The 21,753-nt window shown below is 37.2% G+C and overlaps 2 protein-coding genes across 19 annotated transcripts in view; one reads left to right on the top strand and one right to left on the bottom strand.

The window, feature by feature from the left end:
- Positions 1-21,753, bottom strand: part of LOC111824919 — a 115,786-nt gene that overhangs the window by 47,817 nt on the left and 46,216 nt on the right. The window lies entirely within an intron of this gene.
- The window catches only part of TFDP2 (transcription factor Dp-2), a 117,947-nt gene that overhangs the window by 80,505 nt on the left and 15,689 nt on the right, over positions 1-21,753 (top strand). For 10 of the 17 annotated variants that reach the window (XM_023749604.1, XM_023749599.1, XM_006083780.3 and 7 more), the window contains 3 exons: positions 6,418-6,521; positions 12,129-12,250; positions 13,820-13,867. In XM_023749604.1, coding sequence (XP_023605372.1) covers positions 6,418-6,521; positions 12,129-12,250; positions 13,820-13,867 — 274 coding nt within the window. The remainder of the gene's footprint in view (positions 1-6,417; positions 6,522-12,128; positions 12,251-13,819; positions 13,868-21,753) is intronic. The other 7 variants (XM_023749607.1, XM_023749606.1, XM_023749609.1 and 4 more) reach the window with 3 other exon arrangements.

Genomic DNA, 21,753 nt, shown 5'->3' with positions numbered 1-21,753 from the left:
GGGGGGGGGGGGGGGGGGCACAGGCGGTTTGGCAGGGCCCATCGGCCTGATAGGACCAGTTGGCCGCTGCAGTGCGTGTCATAGCAACCTGTCGTTCCGTCATTCCAGTTGCTTGGCTTTTATATATATTGATAATTCACATGTAGTAGATTACATTTGATAAACACATACACCACCACAATCTAGGTCATATTAAAACTTTTATATTTAAGGCTGTAGACTAGCTTGTCCTATGAGGTTGGACCCTGTACATATGTGATATACAACTATTTCTGCTTTGACGTATTTGTAAACCCATAAAATAGGCATATTCTTTCCTACAGTAAGTTACTAATTTGGTTCTACTAGGAGGATGTGATACAGGCTTGGGTTAGGAAGGTTTTTCCAAAAGCTAATTCAGACAAAAAACCAATTTTTTTTCCAGAAAGTCAGTGCTGTAAAAAAATAATTTATACTGGCATCATGTAGACAAACCACAATTATTTGACTGCTTTTTTTTCCATTTTAATTGGACATATTGAAGGTGATTAACTGGAACTGGAAGAATGATGAGTGAAAGAAATCTCTACTGTCTAGACAATTCTAATGGAAAACAGAAAGATCCATGTACTCAAAATTGAAATAAATTTTGAGTCAAACTTTTGTGTCTGTGCCAAGATTTGGCATAATGTTTTACCTCTTTTTCCTAGCCACTTCCCAAGGTGATTGATCTCATTTAGTTAATTCAGGGAATTTCCAGAACCAAAACTCAGGCAGGTCTCGAAGTTTTTGTTTTTAATAAGTGCATCAAGTACCAGGAATTGGCTTCTGGACAGTATTGGGTCCCTGTTGCCAAGAAGCTGGGAATTATGGCCAAGCCATTATGCAAAAATGTTTAGACTTGGTTTGGTTTTACTTCTTTTAACCTGACAGGTATTTCAGAGGACTGAATGTTTGTAACCTATTTAAATATGCCCTTTTGACCTATTTATTATTTTGACCTAGTTTATTCAGTGAAAGTAAATTGTGTAAATATGTACATGGCTTTTATTTTTGAATAATACAACTATTGAAATCCCAGTGGAGCCCCTTTAATTGCTTATAAAACAGATTTTAGTTTTACTAATAAAAAAAAAAATGCAACCTGGCCTGTGTGGTTCAGTGGTTGAGTGTTGACCAGTGAACCAGGCTGTCACTGTTCAATTCCTTGTCCAGGCACATCTCTGCCAACTCAGGGCATTATCTACCTACTTAATCTTCATCAATCTGGTAGATGAAAATTTTTCTTTTTTTTTAGTTTTAATTTTTTATTGTTAAAATCAAGCATTTTTCATATGATCATTGACATTACTATTTCTTCATGTATTTGACTTATTTTTATATTAGGGTATTGTCTTATTGTCATTGATTTATAAGTGGGAAGTTAAATAAAAATTCTTAAGGATAGTAATCCAGTGATCTATGTGTTGCAGAATTGTTTACCAACTCTGAGATCTCTTTTAAGTATATTTGGTCTGTTGTTACTTAGAAAATACTTATTTTTAGATAGTCAAATCTGTCAGTCTCTTTTCAGTTAAGATTTCTAAATTCTATAACATGCTTGGAAGGACCTTCGTTATTCCCAAATTATTAAAAAAATAGTTTTATTTCTTCTAATACTTCTATGGCTTTACTTTTCTTTTTCCTTTTTTTTACGGTTTTAATTTTCATATTTAAATATTTTATCTTTCTGGAATTTATTTTTGTGCAAGATGAGAAATTGAAATATAAGGTTTTGTTTAGTCAGATGGATAATTTTTTGTTTCAACAAGTGTTTCTAAAATATTCCATCCTTTCTTCATTGGTTTGAAATGCTACGTTTACCATATATAGAATTTTCATATAGAGATGAAGTACTTTCTGGACTTTAATTTCTCTTTTGTGAATCTATTTATCTGATTCTTAGCCAGTGTCACATTATTTCAGTCACTTTAGCGAAGTAATAATTTTGGAATCTGGTAGGCTAAAATTCCCTTCTTCCCCATTCCTTTTTTTTCAGTATTCTTGGCTGTTCTACTCAATATTCTTGGCCTTTCCTCTTCTACTTTAGAATCAATTTTATTAAGTTTCCTCTAAATTCTTTTGGTATCAGTTGACATGATATTTCTCTTTTTGGTTTTGACCAATGTTTTATATTCTTCATTTTTTTTTAGTGTTAGGGTTAAAATTGGGGTCAAGTGGTTTCCTAACCCTAATTATCTTTTTTTGTTGCTTTACTGTTTTTTGTGTTTGCTCCTAACAGTGTATTAGAGATGACCTCATCTTAAACATTCAGCAGTATTAAGATCATTTTAAAAATCTATCTGAGCCCTAGCTGGCTTGGCTCAGTGGATAGAGCATTGACCTGCGGACTAAAGGGTCCCAGGTTCAATTCTGGTCAGGGCACATGCCTGGGTTGTGGGCTCGATCCCCAGTAGGGGGCATGCAGGAGGCAGCTGGTCAGTGATTCTCTCTCATCATTGATGTTTCTCTCTCTCTTTCTCTCTCTCTCTCTCCCCCTTTCTGAAATCAATAAAATATATATTTTTAAAAATCCATCTGAGAGCCAGACTTTTCCAGGCTGTTCTTCACATGGATCTGTGGTGTGTGCTTTTGCCTAGGGCTGAGTTTATGGCAGTTACATAGCTCTTCCCCTAGAATCATAGATTATTCTCCAGTTTGGCAGATTCTTAAACTATTGAATAACCATATTCAGAGAGTTTTTATTTTATTTATTTATTTATTTTATTATTTTTTTAAATATTTTATTGGTTTTTTACAGAGAGGAAGAGAGAGGGATAGAGAGTTAGAAACATCGATGAGAGAGAAACATCGATCAGCTGCCTCCTGCACACTCCCCACTGGGGATGTGCCCGCAACCAAAGTACATGCCCTTGACAGGAATCGAACCCGGGACCCTTGAGTCTGCAGGCCGACGCTCTATCCACTGAGCCAAACTGGTCAGGGCTAGAGAGTTTTTATAATAACCTTAATCTTTAGCAATTAATAGGATGTTATTTTAAAAAAAATTTTTATTGATTTCAGGGAGGAAGGGAGAGTGAGAGAGAGAAACATCAGTGATGAGGGAATCATTGATCATCTGCCTCCTGCATGTCCCCTATTGGTGACTGAGCCCACAACTTGGGCATGTGCCCTGACCGAGAATTGGACCGTGACTTTCTAGTTCATAGGTCGATGCTCAACCTATGAGCGATGCTGGCCGGGCAGGACTGGATATTCAAATTTACTTCAAACTTAGTGTAAGCTATGATACCTGTTAAAAAGTAAGAAAAGATACACTGTAGGCTACATTACAGGAAGTATGGCATCCAGATTAGAAAAGGTAATAGCTCCAATCTATGCTAACCAGTTTTTATAGATTCATACAGTGATTTTGTACCAGGGACTAACCAGATGCTAGGGTGCGAAGCTGAGAGACATAGCCCACTTATAGTAGAACTAATTGGTAAATGGTAATAGGCTCTATGAAAAGCCAGAGGAAGGGGATCCAGGCCCTAGACCACAGCGGCAGGGACAGCATTTAAGGAGGAGGTGCCACAGAGCACAGGCTGGAGAGGTGGAGCCATGGCCCTCACCAGCTATGAGACCTTGTACAAATCATTTAACCTCACTCTGTCTCATTGTCTTCATGTGTAAAAGGAAGTCAGTAGCAATGTATTTCACACGGTTGTCCTGAGCATTAATGAGGTGATGTATATACGTGAAGCCTCTAGAGTAGACTCTGGCCCACAGTAGTAACTCAGGACACGGTATGAAATCCCATTTTGAAGTGTTAGAAGGTAGTTGTCCCATCAGAGACAGACTTCCCAGCTGAAGGAATGGTGTACACCAAAGCCGGGGGAGTTAAGCTGGGCCTTTCCGGGACTGCAGAGTATTTCATGATTGGAGTGTGGGGTGCTTGGGGGGAGTCGCTAAAATAAAACTGGGAAGGGAGGCTTCTGTTTGGAGACCAGGAGCTTTGTGCCGTGTTGAGGAATCTGAGAGGCATTTAGGAAGTGTCCTGGGGTCCTTGAAGGTCTGAAGTTGAAGGGGAGTGTCCAGACCAGTTTCACCAGTTGAAAGACTGGTTTGTTGTAGATGTGTGGAGGGGGAGGGAAGCTGTTTGACGTGAACAGTGGTGCTCAGCCCTGGCTGCGCTGGGAACCATCTGGAGAACTTTTAACGGTCTGGTGTCCAAGTTGCCTCTATATCAATTATATCAACAGCCCTGGGGGTAGAACCCAGGCATTGCTTCCCAGACAGTCCCACTGCACAGTCACAGTTGTGAACCATGGTAACTGCATTCAAACCAGCTTTGATAAAGTTCTCAATTAAAGAAGTGCCCACCAATTAAAGGATCCAGGGAATGATAAGTAAGATATGGTGGTCAGTTGGTTGAGGAGGGGGTTGATTATTTCTGGAGTGGGTCTCTGGGTGGACGTTGATCAATGCTCAGTTGTATACCAAGACTGAGAACATGAAAGAGAAGCAGATTTGGGTCTGAGGCTTTATTGAGTGAACATGAGAAAGATAATGTCATTTTAAAATGTGGATATCGAGGGAAAATGATACCCAACCAATGGGCAGAGAGGGAAACTGAAGGGGCAGAGCCAATGGTATAGTTGAAAACTCAGGCGACAGTGAGTACATAATTGATGACTAAGATGCTTGAGGAGACTAGAAGTGTAGAGCAGACATGAAAGAAGTAATTTATATGAGAATTTCCACTCAGAAAGACAAAAGTAAAAGTATGTGAGGGTGCAGATAGGTCACAGGTTGAGGAAGAAGGGCTGTCAGTTAGTCTGATGGTCTGTTATCCTTACTGCAGGGGACATGAGTATCTGTGAGAATCAGGAGGTGAGAGAAGGGGATTAAGGAGTATGAGGGAGTTTAGTGAGCTGAGGAAGGAAGTGTCTTTGTAGCCCTGCTCTTAAATGTTGGTTTTTTCCCGGAGTTTCAGGCTTGACTCTCCTTCACATAGATACTTGCTGGGTGATCTCCTTCCTTACATCATATTACACTGCTGCTTTCTAGGAGAAACATTGATAAACTGAAGTTTGGAGCAGTTAAGTAGTTGATATGGTATTTCAGAAGATTATTGGTTGGCTCAGGGGGGCGATGCCCTGATACCATAATTCAGTGGTTCTCAACCTTCCTAATGCCGCGACCCTTTAATACAGTTCCTCATGTTGTGGTGACCCCCAACCATAAAATTATTTTCGTTGCTACTTCATAACTGTAATTTTGCTACTGTTATGAATCGTAATGTAAATATCTGATATGCAGGATGTATTTTCATTGTTACAAATTGAACATAATTAAAGCATAGTGATTAATCACAAAAACAATATGTAATTATATATGTGTTTTCCGATGGTCTTAGGCGACCCCTGTGAAAGGGTCGTTCGACCCCCAAAGGAGTCGTGACCCACAGGTTGAGAACCGCTGCCATAATTTAAAATTTAACCTTTTTCGGTCCAACGTGGAGGCTGACTCAACAGACCAGGTGCTAGGAGCAGGTCCACCGTCAAGGCTGAGGTCAACACCGCAAACCGGTTCAACATTCAATTCCGTCAATTAATTTGGACCAGACTGTTTGAATTCCAAAAATAAAATTGGACCGAAAAGGGTTAAAGTGTTGAAATCACTTGAAAATCCTTCAATTTCCAACATTCTTAACCTAGGTAGTATTATATTTTTTCTCTCTATTGTAATGAAACATAAAAAAACTACCAACTTGATATTTTGAAATCATGTTAACTTTTAGTATAAATATTTTATATTTATATTATAAAGAAATTCTAATATGCTTTCTACTTTTTTTTTCTTTTTTACTTTATTCTTTTTTTGTTCTACGTCTAATAAAGATCCAACTGAATTTCTCAACTCTGATATTAACTATTAGCGGCCCGGTGCACGAAGTACATGCACTTGGGGGGTGGGGGGGTGGTGTCCCTCAGCCCTGCTTGCACCCTCTCACAGTCCAGGAGCCCTTGGGGGATGTCCAACTGGACATCCATCTCGCCACCACCACTGCACTCACCAGCCATGAGCCCAGCTTGTGCATCTGCCCCTGGTGGTCAGTGTGTGTCATAGCAACTGGATATTCCGCCGTTTGGTTGATTTGCATATTAGCCTTTTATTATATAGGATGCTTTGCATTATATATTCTCTAAATATTTTTTCCTCCATAAAACCAACTAAACATCCAGTAGTTAATTGGCAGATAGACTGAACTGTTAATTTTACAGATTTCCTATTCAGCAGAACTAATTGTATTCACTACAACAAAGCAAGTAAGCCTTCTTGTTTATAATTTAAATTATAAATTACTTAATCAAAACTGGGATTAGGACCATGGGGTTAGAAGGTGGCCTTAATATTGCAGAACACTAACCCGGTGTTTTGATATCATTTCAGGTAACATTTCATTGGTTGCTTTTCCAGTTTCCAGCACCAACTCACCAACAAAGATTTTACCAAAAACCCTAGGACCAATAAATGTGAATGTTGGACCCCAAATGGTAAGAAAACCATCTAATCTTAGAACTTGAAAATTTACTAACTATGGATGGTCACATATTCTAGTTAATTTCTTAGTCACTTTTTAAAGTTTTGTTTTTATCTGAATGTAACTGATTAAATCTTGAGAAAAAGAGAGGCACTCTTCAATTTTAATTTTCATACATTTGACTCTGGATTCTGAATGTGTAATAAGATTTGCTCTGTGTGTGAGGCTTTTCTTGCTTCTCATTGGTTAAATTGATTTAAAATTGGTTATGTTTTATGTTCTCCTCCCGTTATTTCTTATAATCTCTACCACCCTAAACTATATACTCATATAAATTGAACGTGACCCATTAGTTAATTTCTATCTGGAGGTATTAATTTGAAATTTTTGATTAAAGGACATTTGGGGGGAAACAACATGCCAATTCATTTAAATTTTTAATAGAAATAATGGATGAAAAATGTTTAACTTTCTCTGTAAGTAGTTTATTAATGATGTTAGAGCTTGAAGTAGATAGCACTTTTTTTTAAAAGCATATTTCTATTTATTTCAGAGAGGAATGGAGAGGGAGAGAGAGATAGAAACATCAATGATGAGAGAGAATCATTGATAGGCTGCCTCCTGCATGCCCCCTACTGGGGATGGAGCCCCCAATTGGGGGATGTGCCCTTGACTGGAATCGAACCCGGGACCTTTCAGTCTGCAGGCTGACGCTCCATCCACTGTGCCAAACTGGCTAGGGCTAGATAGCACTTTTAAAAAGCCTTATTTATAAACAAAACTATACCAAATGCTACTCTAAAAACTATACCAAATTTGCCCTAGCCAGTGTGGCTCAGTTGGTTTGGTGTTGTCCCGGGTACCAAAAGGTCACCAATTTGATTCCTGGTCAGGGCACAAGCCCAGGTTGTGGGCTCAATCCCCAGCAGGAGGGACATGCAGGAGACAGCCAATCGATGTCTCTCTCGCTCTCCCTTTCTCTTTCTCTAAAATCAATGAAAACATATTTTAAAGAACTATACCTAATTTAAATGGCTTCACGCACTATTTAGCAAAAGTGCATAAACATTTCAACAATAATTCTTCATTGTCAGTGCTTACATGTTCTCATCTGTAGAGCAACAAAGATAAAATTTGCCCATAGTATACAGCCCAGTAGAATAGGTTAAACACAAAATTGTTTAGACAAAAATAACTTTTAACATACTTAATGGCTCCAGAAAGTCTTTACAATTTTTAAGACATTCTAGACATGACATTTTTCCTGATCGCTTGAGGACTGTTAATTATCTACAGAATCCAAGCCAAAGATCTTACACAATTTACTATAACTATGTGAAGAATGTGATCTAGCTACAAACTTCATAGAGACTTGAGCTCAGGTAAGTGTTCCCAATTCAAGGTAGTTCAGGGTATATTTTCCAACATTTGCTAAGCATTTGCCCCTCACCAGCCACTACAGTAGGTACAAGTGAGATAAGACACCTGCCTTTAAAGTCTGTATTTTGAAATGTGATAATATAAGCACCAAAATTAAACAAACATACCAGAACTCTTATGTGTTTGCCATAAAAGTCAATGGCATGTTGTTTTCCCCTTACAGAAATCCTCTGGTTTTGAGATGCTATTTTCTATTAGTATTTTAGTGATGCTGCTATGGCTTAAGTTCAGGTTTCTCTTTTGGAGACATGTAATTTCTCTTTCCATTGTTAGTTTGTATAATGTACATGACAGTCTTTATACACTTCGGTTCTGACAGTAAGCAATCAGGTATGCATGCTACTGACCCAGTTACTGCAGAATCAGCAAACAAAGGTCCGAAGGAGAGGAGATCTGGGGCTCTGCTTTAAACCAGGCCAGCCCAAGGCCTTTATTTGTCTCCCTAATTCTCGGGGGCTTTTTGCAGTTCTTAGGACTTGGACCAGAATCAGAGTTTTTGTTTTGATTTCCTAATTGATGTAGAACCCCAATTAGAGCCATTTCTTTCTTCTCCTCTTGCTTGCTTCTCTTGAACATTGTCCTTTTACCTTCAAGTTTTCATTCATGATTTTTAAAAATATTTGTTTAGTTAGGAATTAGTGAATAAAACCTAATTTCTTCTTACAGAAAATTTAAATTTCATGGAAGCCAAATCTTAATGGTAGGTAGAAATTTCAAAAGGCCCTGAGAAAAAAAGTTTTGTTCAGTATTTATAGAAACTTGCAGTAACTTTTATTTTGGGATACTTTCCCTTTTCCTAAAGGTTTCTGCTTATATATATAAGATACTCTCATGATTATTTTAATGTGGTTAAAACTGCATGTTTCTTATATTGAAAACTAATATTTTGTCAAATAATGGAATCCTTGTCCTGGCCGGTTTAGCTCAGTGGATAGAGTGTCAACCTGCAATCTGAAGGTTCAGTTCACGAGTTCGATTCTGTTCAAGGACACATACTTTGTTTGTAGGCTCCATCCCCAGCCCAGGTTGGGGGGCGTGCATGAGGCAACCAATCGATGAATCTCTCTCATTGATGTTTCTCTCTCTCTGTCTCTCCCCCTCCCTTCCACTCTCTAAAAGTCAATGGAAAAATATCCTTGGGTGAGGATTAACAACAACAAAAATGGAATTATTTAACATAACATTTTATAATTATATAGTTTTTTCCCCCTTCAAAGTAGATGTTCCCTTGGCCTTTCTTAACTGTAGATGGCAGTAGTACATAAGATATATTGATTGGAGGCGGAAAATCTCTAGAATGAGGTTCAATTGCTGTATGATTTTCATTGCGTAACTGTAATCTATTGTCAAAAGAAAGCACAATTACATTTAAATTAAGGTCGTCTCTGGTTTTTTTTTTGGGGGGGGTGAAATTTATTCATTTTCCTTATCAGATCAACTGAATATCAGAAGTAGTTACCTCTAATTATCTTCCATTTTAATTTGGGATTTCAAAATTAAGGTTCAGTTTTATAAAGTGTGTCTGACTCATCACCTACATAGTTTTCCTATGTTTAATGGTTGATTAGTTCTGTTGACTTTCCTTTGGTTTTGTTTCTTAAGACTCACTGTCCTAGTTTAAGAACTCATTGCATCTCACATGAACTTTTAACTTGTCTTTCCAGTTCAAGTCCTTCATCTCCAATTTGTTCATTCAGGAAATGTTTATTAAGGACTTACTGTGTATCAGGCCCTTTGCTAAGAGAAGGGAACAGAGTATTGCTACTTACTCTCAGATCAGAAGAAAATATCTGACAATCTGACAAAGAGGAAGAAAAAATAAACTAGAACATAGCAGTTCATTTCCAAAGTCATTCTCAGTAATGATAACCATGTTTCCCTATGCTTGTTTCCCTTCCTTCTTTCTTTTTCTTTCTACAAAGCCCTTTAAATCAGATAAAACCGAGCATGTAGGCTACTAATAACAGATATAGAGAAAGAACTCCTTAGTAATAAAACTGCACAGTCTGTTTCAAGGGTAGGTTGGAACACATAGAATTGCTTTTTGGACACCCCTGTTCTTGAAAGAGTAGACGAGACTGATCAAATACTCAAATTTTGCTCCTTAAGCTGTCACACTCAGTGACAATATGATAAAAAAGGACATTTGAATGTGTGATGTAGTGATTGGAGAAAACTGTCTTTTATATTGTATTGTTCTTATTGGATTTTTATATAATCCTTTGTAGTATATCAGTGAATAAAGAAGCTACTTTTTTTTATCATTTTATTTATTTATTTATTTATTTATTTATTTTTTTAAATATATTTTATTGATTTTTTACAGAGAGGAAGGGAGAGAGATAGAGAGTTAGAAACATCGATGAGAGAGAAACATCGATCAGCTGCCTCCTGCACATCCCCTACTGGGGATGTGTCCGCAACCCAGGTACATGCCCTTGACCAGAATTGAACCTGGGACCTTTCAGTCCGCAGGCCGACGCTCTATCCACTGAGCCAAATTGGTTCCAGCTTTTTTTTATCATTTTAAAAGCTGGGTCTTTTCTCTCAGTTCAGTAAGTATTTATTGCACTTTCCTGTGAGCACTGTGCTAGGCCCTGCAAACATTCTCTCTGCCCTTGAAGATCTTGCACTGAAATGGAGGTGTGGAGGTGGGATGGGATACATGGAGGGGTAGGAGGTCCAAACACATTTTCTAGTTTTCATATTTTCACACAAGGCAAACTTCTGAATGCCCTGTTTGATCATCCTTGGCTTATTGTAGAGAATCAGAATTCTCTAGACATCTTATCCTTGTTTATTGTCTTTTGTGTTTATTTATTTATTTATTTTTAAATTGATTTTAAAGAGAGAGGAAGGGGTAAGGAGAAAGTGAGTGAGGAACATTAATGTGAGAGAGAAACATCAATCAGTTGTTTCCCATATGAACCCTGACCAGGATCAAACCTGCAACCTGAGTGTCTGCCCTGACCAGGAATCGAACCTGTGACCTTACAGTGTACGGGATGAAACTCCAACCAACTGAGCCACACTGGCCAGGGCCCAAGGGACTTTTTTTAAAAAGTCCATATTCTGCCTGGGCCTGTGTGACTCAGTTGGTTGAGCATTGGCCCATGCACCGAAAGGTCTCTGGTTCAATTGCCGGTCAGGGCACATGCCCAGGTTGCAGGTTCAGTCCCCAGTCCTGTGGAGGCAACCAATCGATATTTCTCTCTCACAACAATGTTTCTCTCTCTCTCCTCTCCTTCCTCTTTCTCTAAAATCAATAAAAACATGTTTCTAAAAAGCAATAAACACCCTAGCCAGTTTGGCTCCGTGGATAAAGCAGACCAAAGGGTCCTGGGTTTGATTCCGGTCAAGGGCATGTACCTCAGTTGCAGGCACCTCCCCTGGTCGGGGCTTGTGCAGGTGGCAACCAATCGATATGCTTCTCCTGTCTTTCCCTCTCTCTTCCACTCTTTCTAAAAATCAATGGAAAAATATCCTTGGGTGAGAATTAAAAAAAACAAAAGCAGTAAACAAAAAGTCTGTATCTTTAGTTCCATTAATTCCTTTCCTGAAGTCTATACTTAGGAAACAGAAATTAAGGCCAAGATCATTGTACAAAAATGTTTATCACAGCATTGTTTATAGTAGTGAATAATTGAATATCCATATATCTAATAGGGAATAATATATTTACATGATGGAATGTTTTACTGACATATTTAAAGAATATGTCATTAAAGAATATTTAATAACATGAGAACATGCTCTTGAAAAAAAAGAGAAAAAGATAAAGTTGCATCTGTATAACAATCCAAATTGTGTAATGCTTTTGCCTATATTTTGGACTGTGAAGATCTGATTTACTGTTACCCAGTTCTAGTAAATCAAGCTTGACTGGAATTAGGTTCTGTAATTGCAAAGAAAGCTTTTCATTTTTCTGATTTTTAAAACATTGTCAGTTGCCAGCTAATCCTTCCAAATTGCTCTTCACTTGCTGAAACCTGCATTATGACCTCATGTCAGTATACGATCCTAGGATATAAATGAATCAGAGGTACTGCTTATGTTTTAGATGATTAAGCATTTTAGACAATAAGATTCCTCCTAATAAGGTTAGCAATCAACATTATTTTGTGCCTGTAGGCTTTTCATAATAACTAAGGATATTATCTTCTTTGTTCGAACTTCACAGATTATAAGCACACCACAGAGACTGACCAGTTCAGGAAGTGTTCTGATTGGGAGTCCATACACCCCAGCACCAGCAATGGTCACTCAGACACACATAGCGGAAGCTACTGGCTGGGTTCCAGGGTAAGAGTGTTGTTACAAGTTACCATTTTAAAAATAAAATTTAAAAAGTTCTGACATTTTTTTCTTAGGATTTTGTCTTCTGTTCTTGTGTTATGTTAGTCTAGTCCTTAAAAACTAATACGTTTCCTTTAAAATTACCAATTTATATGACTTCATGTCTTAGATATAAGCCATTTATGGAACAACCATTTTAAAACAGAGAAAAACATTATAATAATAACTTGTACCTGAATCTTTTTACTTTTTTTTTAACTCTGAGAGAGAACTATTTTTTATTATTATGGCATTTAGCTGCTTTGGAGATGTCAAAACTATATTTTATATTGTTTTAACAAAAGATATTTTAAGTGTTGGTGATACTGAGAATTTCCTCTATGAATTCTTGTTTCCTTAAAAAAAATCAGAAAAGGAACTAGGGAAAAGAGGCCAAATTCTATGTTATTCAGTTGCCACTTTTAGTACCAAACCTTCACATGTTTCATCTTTGTCTGCAAAATACCCTTACCCAACCTCTCTCCTTTGCTTATCATTTTAACATCTCATCTTTCCATAAAATAAAAGGAAATAGTAAAATTAATGACTCAAAACTTTATTCTGTTACTTTAGAAGTTATTTAAATTGTTATTTAAATACTGCATGGGTAGTTCCATCTTTGATTTACAACTGTGAGTTCTAGCAAACAGACAGTAAATCTTGGTTGAGTAAAAATTTCCTCCCTTCAAAAATATTAAATGAGCTTGGCAAGCGTGGCTCAGTGGTTGAAGCTTCAACCTATGAACCAGGAGGTCACGGTTCGATTCCCAGTCTGGGCACATGCCTGGGTTTGGGCTCCATCCCCAGTGAGGGGGGGCCTGCAGGAGGCAGTTGATCAGTGATTCTCTCTAATCATTGATGTTTCTATCTCTCTCTCTCTCTAAAATCAATAAAAAAATATATTTTTAAAAAGAATATTAAATGAATTAATGAAATAGTCCTGACAAAGTGTTTTAAGTCATATTCAAACACCTACGCACACATATATTAGAGATAGAAGAGTTTCATATGTGGTCATACTTTTCCATTATCAAATGAGATGACATGACAGTCACCTGTAATTCCATGGCCTTTATTCAGCCCTTGTGAGCATTCTCATGTAGATCCAAAAGTTACCTTGGATTTCTGCACGGCCCTGAGAGATTATAACATGAGCTCGTGCCTATACCAGGGGTTTGGAGATGACCAGGGTTGGATAGTTCCAGCCCCAGCTGTGCTTTATGTTGGAGGTGGTATGACTGTCGTGTCTTTATAGTCAGTCTTTCCAGAGTAAATCAAACTTCTCTGTGCCTTTTCTTTTGTGAACCTGCAGTGTTTTCCTCCTTAAAGATTCATTGAACTCATTTCAAACTAGGTTATCCTATTGTGATTTCTTGGTCCTTTCATAAAATTTAAGTTTTTATTTTATGGACAAACCTTTTATATTAGTTTTTATGTTTAGCTATATAGTGGCATTAGACAAGTTACAGTAAATTATTCATGAAATAAAGTAGTGTTTATATGTTCTTTTTATGCCTTTTTTTCTTTTCTTTTTAGTGATAGAAAACGGGCTAGAGAATTTATAGACTCTGATTTTTCAGAAAGGTGAGTATGAGTGTATCTTGTTTGGGAGATGCTACTACATAAAGAGGTTTGGTACCCAGACTCTAGCTTAAGTTAGTGAGATGTGTTTATCCACACAACTTTAACTTGATTGAGTTTCTACCATGGTTCTGTACCACACTGAGTATTTTCTTCACTTGCCGTTACATAAATTTAGTATTACATTTTTATTTTTATGGTTTCAAAGGTGAATAGATTGGCTATTGGTAATATGTCATTTAGCTCCCTCCCTCCTTTTGGGAAATGCAGTGTTCGACCAAGGTGAACACTACACCTGACCTCAACATGCCCAAATGTTTTAAAAACAGGTTTGAGTGAGCACATTTAAAGATCATAGTAAATTCTTACTTCTTCCTCTAAATAATACATCGAGTATAATGTAACCTTTCTTTAGACTGTTAGGACAGTGGTTCTCAGTTCTCGGTGTGCCTCAGAATTTCCTGTGGTTTGTTGAAAAATATAGATGCCTGCCTACCAAGTGAGAAACTCCAGGATTAAAAACTCTCACTTTTCGGTCATTATTTGAGCTTAAGTTCAATCTTCCATGCAAGTCACTACACAAGGTACAATATTAATGTTGCACTGTTAAAGTAGGATGCATAGAGTTGAATTCTGTAAGATTGTTACAATTTTAAATAAAACCTTGCCAGTTATGCTTTTTAAATTTTGGTTCTAGGATTTTGTAATTTCCCTTTTCAATGGTATTTCCGTCTCCTTTGTCCTGTTAGGTCATCTGTTCTCAATATAATAGTTTTCTGTCTTTTCCACTTTCTAGTTTGCTATCTCTGACTTGCTGGGCAACTAGGTGGCCAGTTGTGTTAGAATTCAGTCTAAAATAAAAGTGAATAGGCTCTGAGTGAGGACCTCGGGCTGTGTATTTTAAAAGTGTGTTTTCTTGCATTGACACTGGCTCTGCTGTAGTTCCTTGGTGGCCTTTGTTGCTTGCTTCTTGGTTCTTAACTGTTTTGAACACAAAATCATGTTTGAGGAATTGCTGTGTCATATAGAAATATATAGCAAAATGTTCTTTTCTCTCTAATGGAAGTTCCTCTTTCCAACTCATACTGGTCTTTGTGTTTATCCTAGGGAAGGGTAGCAGTGTAAGTTCTTAAAGATGTATTTAGCAATGTTTAAGGCCTTAAAATAGGGGTTGTCGTTAGTTACGATTGGTGGCACCTGTGTACTACAAACAGTATATAAACAGTAAGATTCCCTTCATTTTCTCCTTCATAAGAAAAAGATCTCTAAAGATCACATTAAAAGTGCCAGATTAAATTTGTGGGTGTAACCACTGATTCAACTTTCCTTTTCTGCATCGGGGTTCAGTGGCTTTTTTGGGGGTGAGGGTTGGCTATTATTCTCTTTTATTTTTAAATATAACCACAAACATTACTACATGTGGTTTTTATTGTTGTTCTTACAAATGTTTATTTTCCTCCAGATTTATTGTATTTTTCTATAACGCTGTGAAAAGTTTTTGTTTCCCTCCTCCCAAGTGTTTAGGTTAAAAAAGCCAGCTCTCAACCATAGACTAATCTTTATCTCTCCATGTCTCATATGTTGATTTAGTATGGTATGTAAATATTTACTAGTATATTGGTTTTCCTCAGAGATTTATACATCAATATATGTAGACATATACAAGCTTCTTTTTTCAAAATATATTTTTATTGATCTCAGAGAGGAAAGGAGAGGGAGAGAAAGAGATAGAAACATCAGTGATGAGAGAGAATCATTGATTGGCCGCCCCCCACATGCCCCACACTGGGGATCAAGCCTGCAACCTGGGCATGTGCCCTGACCAGAAATCAAACCCCGTGACCTCCGGGTTTGATGCTCAACCACTGAGCCACGCCGGCTGGGCTATACAAGCTTCCTATCCTCATCTTATTACTTGACAGTACAATTTTAGCTCTGTTTTACACAACTGTTTTTCTTGGTTAAGAAGCAAGTCAGTTTCTGAAGAAATCTTGTTTGGTGGGTGAAGGATCAATTGAGATATTCTCTTTAGTTTTTCCCTGTATTCTCATCCACTGGAGTTCTTTGCACAGAGCTTGCAGAAGGAGCTATGAAAACCCTCTTTCTGGTCTTGCCTGGGGTTTTGATCCTGGAAGATGTTTGTTCACTTTCTCTTTTTATCTTTGGACAGAATCTGATGGTGTCTCCTAAATCTCTTTCCCAAATAGGTCTGCTTTCGCTTCAGGACTTCTACTGGGGGAGGAAAGTTCTTAATATCTTTTTTCTGTTGGAATTCAGTTAAAATGTTTATTTATAATAAACCAATATAATTTAAACTATAATACACTAATAATAATCAAAATCTGTATAGTGAACATTTGTACTAGTACTTCAGTGATGTTTATGGGGTTGTTCATGCAACAAATATGTTGGAGATCTGTTAAGTATTGCTGTGTTCTAGGCATTGGAGAGAATAATAAACAAGAGAGAAGTCTCTGCCCTTAAAGAGTTGATATGGGGGTGTTCAATAAACAGATATCATTTTAGACTGTGATAGGTGGCATGAAAAAAAATAAGAAGGGGCTTTGTGGATTATTGGCAGGGTGGTGGCTGTCTTAGAGCAGGCCTCTCTAAGGAGGTAACATTTGAATGCAAAGAAGTCAGGCATGTAGCTAGCCTGGTTGTGGTGGGGAGCCAGGGATTCAGGGCAGAATGCATGGCAAATGCAGAGCTAAATGAGGAACCAGGCTGGAGTATTTGGGGAAGCAGAGTGGCTTGGACATAGTAAGAAAGGCAAAGTGATACGAGATGAGGGTGAAGAAGTAGGCAGGGGTCAGATCATGAAAAGCCTTATAGGTCTCAGTAAGGAATTTATTTTTATTTTAAGAAGGGAAATGACATGCTAATTTACACTGGCTGGTGAGCAGGAAATGGATTCTAAGGAGACCTGAACAGAAGCTGGGAAATCAGTTCAAAGCTAATGCAGGGGCTGTGGCTTGGCAGTGGAGATGGGGGAAAAATGAATTAATTTTGGAGGTAGAACCAACAGGATTTATTGATAGAATGAAGGAAAGGGGGCAATAAAGGATGACTCTTGGATGTTTTGCCCGAACAGCTGGGTGAATATTGATGCCATTTACATTTATTGTTGCTAGGAGTAGGTTTGGGGAGGGATTGAATTTTGTTTTAGACCAACGAAGTTCAAAAAGTTTATTAGTTATCTAAATGATTAATATCATTAAGTCTATTTTATAAGTAGTGCATCCGCATGTAAATGGTCAGGCCTAGATGACATACCCCAGGAGGAAGAGAAGGTCCATAAGGAATAAACATTTAGTTCCCATCTCAAATTCCCATCCCCACCCCCAACACATACACAATGGATGCATACTTACAGGAACATGAGTGTGTGTTTTTTCTAAATTATTTTATCAATTTACTAAATTATCTTGTTGATGTAAATGTTCTGGTTGACTCATTTTAATGAGAAATAAAGTTTTTATTAGATATAATAAAATTATCCTGGCATATACTGTTTTATACTACAAATTTTAGTTTTATATTACTTTTTAAAATAAAAATAAATTATTGGAAATTATAAAAAGATAGTGGTTATGGATTCCAGTTAAGTGCCTAAAAAGATAAATAACTTTTTCCTTTTTAATTTATTAATTTTAGAGAAAGATAAGAAGGGAAGGAGCGACAAACATCAACCTGTTATTCCACTCACTGATGCCTTCATTGGTTGACTCTTGCATGTGCCCTGATCAGGGATGGAACCCACAACCTTGGTGTATCGGGACCATGCTCCAACCAACTGAGCTACCCGGCCAGAGCATAGATACTTTTCCTTTTATTCTTTGGGCACAATTTATTTGAATACTTGAAATGAAATTATTAGTAAAATGTAACATGCTTTTCAAAGTATACTATATTAGTTTTTTTTTTTCTTTCTCAATTTGGTTTTATTTGGTAAGGAATGCTTCCTACGTATTCTACATCCTGTGGTGAAATTTGGTGTAATTTAGAAAGGGGGTGTTGGTGTTTCAAAGAGCTCGGGTTCTAAGGAAGTGTGTGAACTCTTTATTTAAAATTTAGATAGGGAGATTCCAGTTTAAGATGGTAACTGAACACCATGTTTGCACCACAATGCCTGAAATCCTATTGACATTCTCATATAAAAAATAAAAGGAGCCCTAGCCGGTTTGGCTCAATGGATAGAGCATCGGCCTGCAGACCAAAGGGTCCCCGCTTCGATTTTGGTCAAAGGCATGTACCTCAGTTGCACACTCCTCCCCAGTCCAGGGCCTGGTCGGGGCGCTTCAAGAGGCAACCAATCAGTGTGTTTCTCTAGCATCGATATTCATTTCTCTTGTATGGAATGGAATTGCTGGGTCATATGGTAATTCTCTGGCCTTTTGAATATCTGCCAGACTATTTTCCAGAGTGGCTGTTTTCACCAACAAAAATTTCCAGTTTCTGTACATCATTGCCAGCACTTATCTGTTTCATTTATTTCACAACCTTGTGGATGTGAAATTATCTTATTAGGGTTTTGATTTTTTATATCCCTAATGGCTGATGATGTTGAGCATCTTTTCATGTGCTTATTGACCATTTGTATATCTTCTTTGACCAACGTATGATCAGATCCTTTGGGTTGTCATTTTATTATTGAGTTATAAGAGTTTTGTCGGGAAAAGGCACACCTTTTCTGAATGTGGCAGTAGTAGTAATAAACTAGATGTGACCATGGAAGTGACTTAAAGAATAGCCCTAGCTGGTTTGGCTTACTGGATAGAGCGTCGGTCTGCAGACTGGAGGGTCCTGGGTTCAATTCCGGTCAAGGGCACAATGAGTTTGTTTTTTTATCCATAATTAATGATGAAATGCTAAAACCATATCATCTCATTTTACAGAGATAGACTGGCTAATGAAGCCACTAAACCATCAACATTTAAGCATAAAAGACAAAACATAAATAAATAAGTTCAAAACCTAAAGAACCACTGAAAAAATAAATTATTGTACAACTATTACCACTACCCATCTCCAGAACTTTTTTTGACCACCCCATACTGAAACTCTGTACGCATTAAGCAATAACTCCCCACTTCCTCTGGCTCAGTAGCCAAAGTTTTACTTTCTGTCTATGAATTTAACTGTTCTAGGTATCTCATATAAAAGGAATCATATAGCATTTACCTTTTCATACTTGGCTTATTTCACATATCAGGTCTTCAAGGTTCATTCATGTTGTAGTATGTATCAGAATTTCATTCTCTTTTAAGGCTGAATAATACTGCATTCATTATATGTTTGTTTTTTTTATTCATCTGTTGATGGATGTTTGAGTTGTTTTCACCTTTTGGCTATTGAATATTGCTGCTATGATCATGGATGTACAGATATCTGTTGGAGTCCCTGCTTTCAATTCTTTTGCTATGTACCCAGAAGTAGAATTGCTGGATCATATGGTACTTCTATGTTTATTTTATTATTATTTTAAATATATATTATTGTTTTCAGAGAGGAAGGGCAAGGGAAAGAGAGATAGAAACATCAATTATGAGAATCATTGATTGGCTGCCTCCTGCATGTCCCCTATTGCGGATCTAACCCACAACCTGGGCATGTGCCCTTGACCAGAATCGAACCTGGGACCCTTAAGTCCACAGACCAACGCTCTATTCACTGAGCCAAACTGGCTAGGGTTGGTACTTCTTTCTATGTTTAAATTTTTGAGGAATTGCCATAATATTTTCTACACCCATTATACATTCTCACAGCAATGCACAAGGGTTCCAGTTTCTCCATATCCTCACAATATGTCTTGTTTTTGTTTTTGTTAAGAGCCATCCTAATGGGTGTGAGTGATATCTCATTATTGTTTTGATTTGCATTTCCCTAATGGTTAGTAATGTTGAGCATATTTTCATGTGCTTATTGATCATTCATATCTTTTTTTTGTAGAAATGTCTTTTCAATTCCTCTGCTCATTTTTTAATTGGGTTGATTTTTTTTTGTTGTTGTTGAATTGAGTTCTTTATATAGCCTTTTACCTTTTAATGTTCTTTCACTAGAGGCATTGTTCATTTGATTTTCAAAGAAGTTTTTATAGAAGGGTTACCAGGTCCAAATCTCCTACCGGTGTACTGCAGGTGTTGACTATTCTCACTACTATTGACTTTTAATGTAGACATTGATTGGTTGTTGTTGTTTTTGGCACAATGCTTTAACAACCTTCAGAGAACAAATGTAGTTTCTTGATTCAGCCAATGTTGAGTAGTACCCTTCAGTTTTGTATTGGTTATGAAGATTCTGGAGCTCATGAAGAGGAATAACACCTAGAGCAGTGGCCGGCAAACTCATTAGTTAACAGAGCCAAATATTAACAGTACAATGATTGAAATTTCTTTTGAGAGCCAAATTTTTTAAACTTAAACTATATAGTGATTGGCTGGTGGGCGTGGCTTAAAGCATAGTGAAGATATGGTCAATTTGCATGTTTGTCTTTTATTAGTGTAGATACCAATGTTGATATTTAACCACAGTTCTCAAGTTTATTATCAATGCATACACTGAACTAATCTTATAAAACTTTTATATGTAGTCTTGTATTTATGTTTCAGGAGTATGTTCTTTAGCACTTAAAATCTAGCTGTTCCTATTTAAGGACTGTGTTTAGTTCTTTCTTTAAATATTATCCATGTATGACTAGAGGACAAATTAGCCAAACTACCCTATGATTATTTTATTGCTCCCTTTTTAAAAATACTAGAGTTACATGAAAAACAACACCATGCTTTATTGCTGGCTTTTAAAAAGTATATAAATACTGAGTTGAGAATTTTATTTACTTTCAGCCATTATCCAGTTCTTAGCATAAATTAAAAACCCCATACACAACATATTTTTTTCAAAATAACTCCTGTGTTCCTATTTTTAGCAACTCTTATTTACTTTTGTCACCTGACTTGTACGAATGATACTAACTTATGTGTGACTAGCCATTTGTATCTCCATGCACCAAACTAAGGACAAATCAGCCTAGAGTGGGTTTTGTGTGGAAATGTACACAGCAAATGGGAATTGGTGGATTCTTTTCCAAAATAAAATGACTTAGAACAGTGACATAAACAGAATAGGGACATGACCGGTTTCGTGTGGAAAGTTCACCTTGGTGGCCATGTTAGGAAGGACTGGAGTGCCTATAGAACAGTCATGAGGTCCTAGTTAAGAACTGGATAAAGACTTAAATAAAATAAAACCACCCCCTACTAGCCTTAAAGGACTCACTTTCAGCACTCACTCCCGGGGTCTCTTTCAGCTCAGTATGCAGCATCTTTGCTTGTTTATATATCACTGCCTCTGAAATGGCAGTCACTAATAAACTGCTTTTCGTTTATCCAAATCAAGTTTTTCTGCCTCTTCAGTTGCCTGTGATCATTGTTTCTTTCACCCCTTTAGCAACATTAGCACTCTTGATGGCCTCTTTATGTTTTAAAATTATGCTCTTCTGGTGATTTTCCCAGCAACAAAAGCATTCTCTCCTTTGTTGCCTGAGAGTCTCTTTTTGTCATGCTGAGGTATCAGCTTGAAAGGGTTGTCAGTTCGAAAACCGAAGTTTGGTTCCAAAACCTAGATATGTTTTCTGCCAGCAACTTGGTGGAGATGGGAGATGTTCGAGAAACGAGGTTTGACTGTATTTTATGAACACTTCCTTCAATTATAGCATTTAATGTTTAGAATCTGTTCCCTTTTATTTTTTTTCAGATACTCTATTGTCAGTATATTCTTTGCCTCTCTTCAATATTAGTCATTTCCTCTTCAATATCAGTTGTGGGAGTTAATGCAAAATAGATTATTGTGACCTCTTTAGTTCCTTGCACACAGCTGGTATTGAAGAG

Source organism: Myotis lucifugus, unplaced genomic scaffold (assembly GCF_000147115.1).
Source record: "Myotis lucifugus unplaced genomic scaffold, Myoluc2.0 scaffold_8, whole genome shotgun sequence".
Lineage (NCBI taxonomy): Eukaryota > Metazoa > Chordata > Mammalia > Chiroptera > Vespertilionidae > Myotis > Myotis lucifugus.
This window is presented reverse-complemented; position numbering and strand designations above follow the sequence as displayed.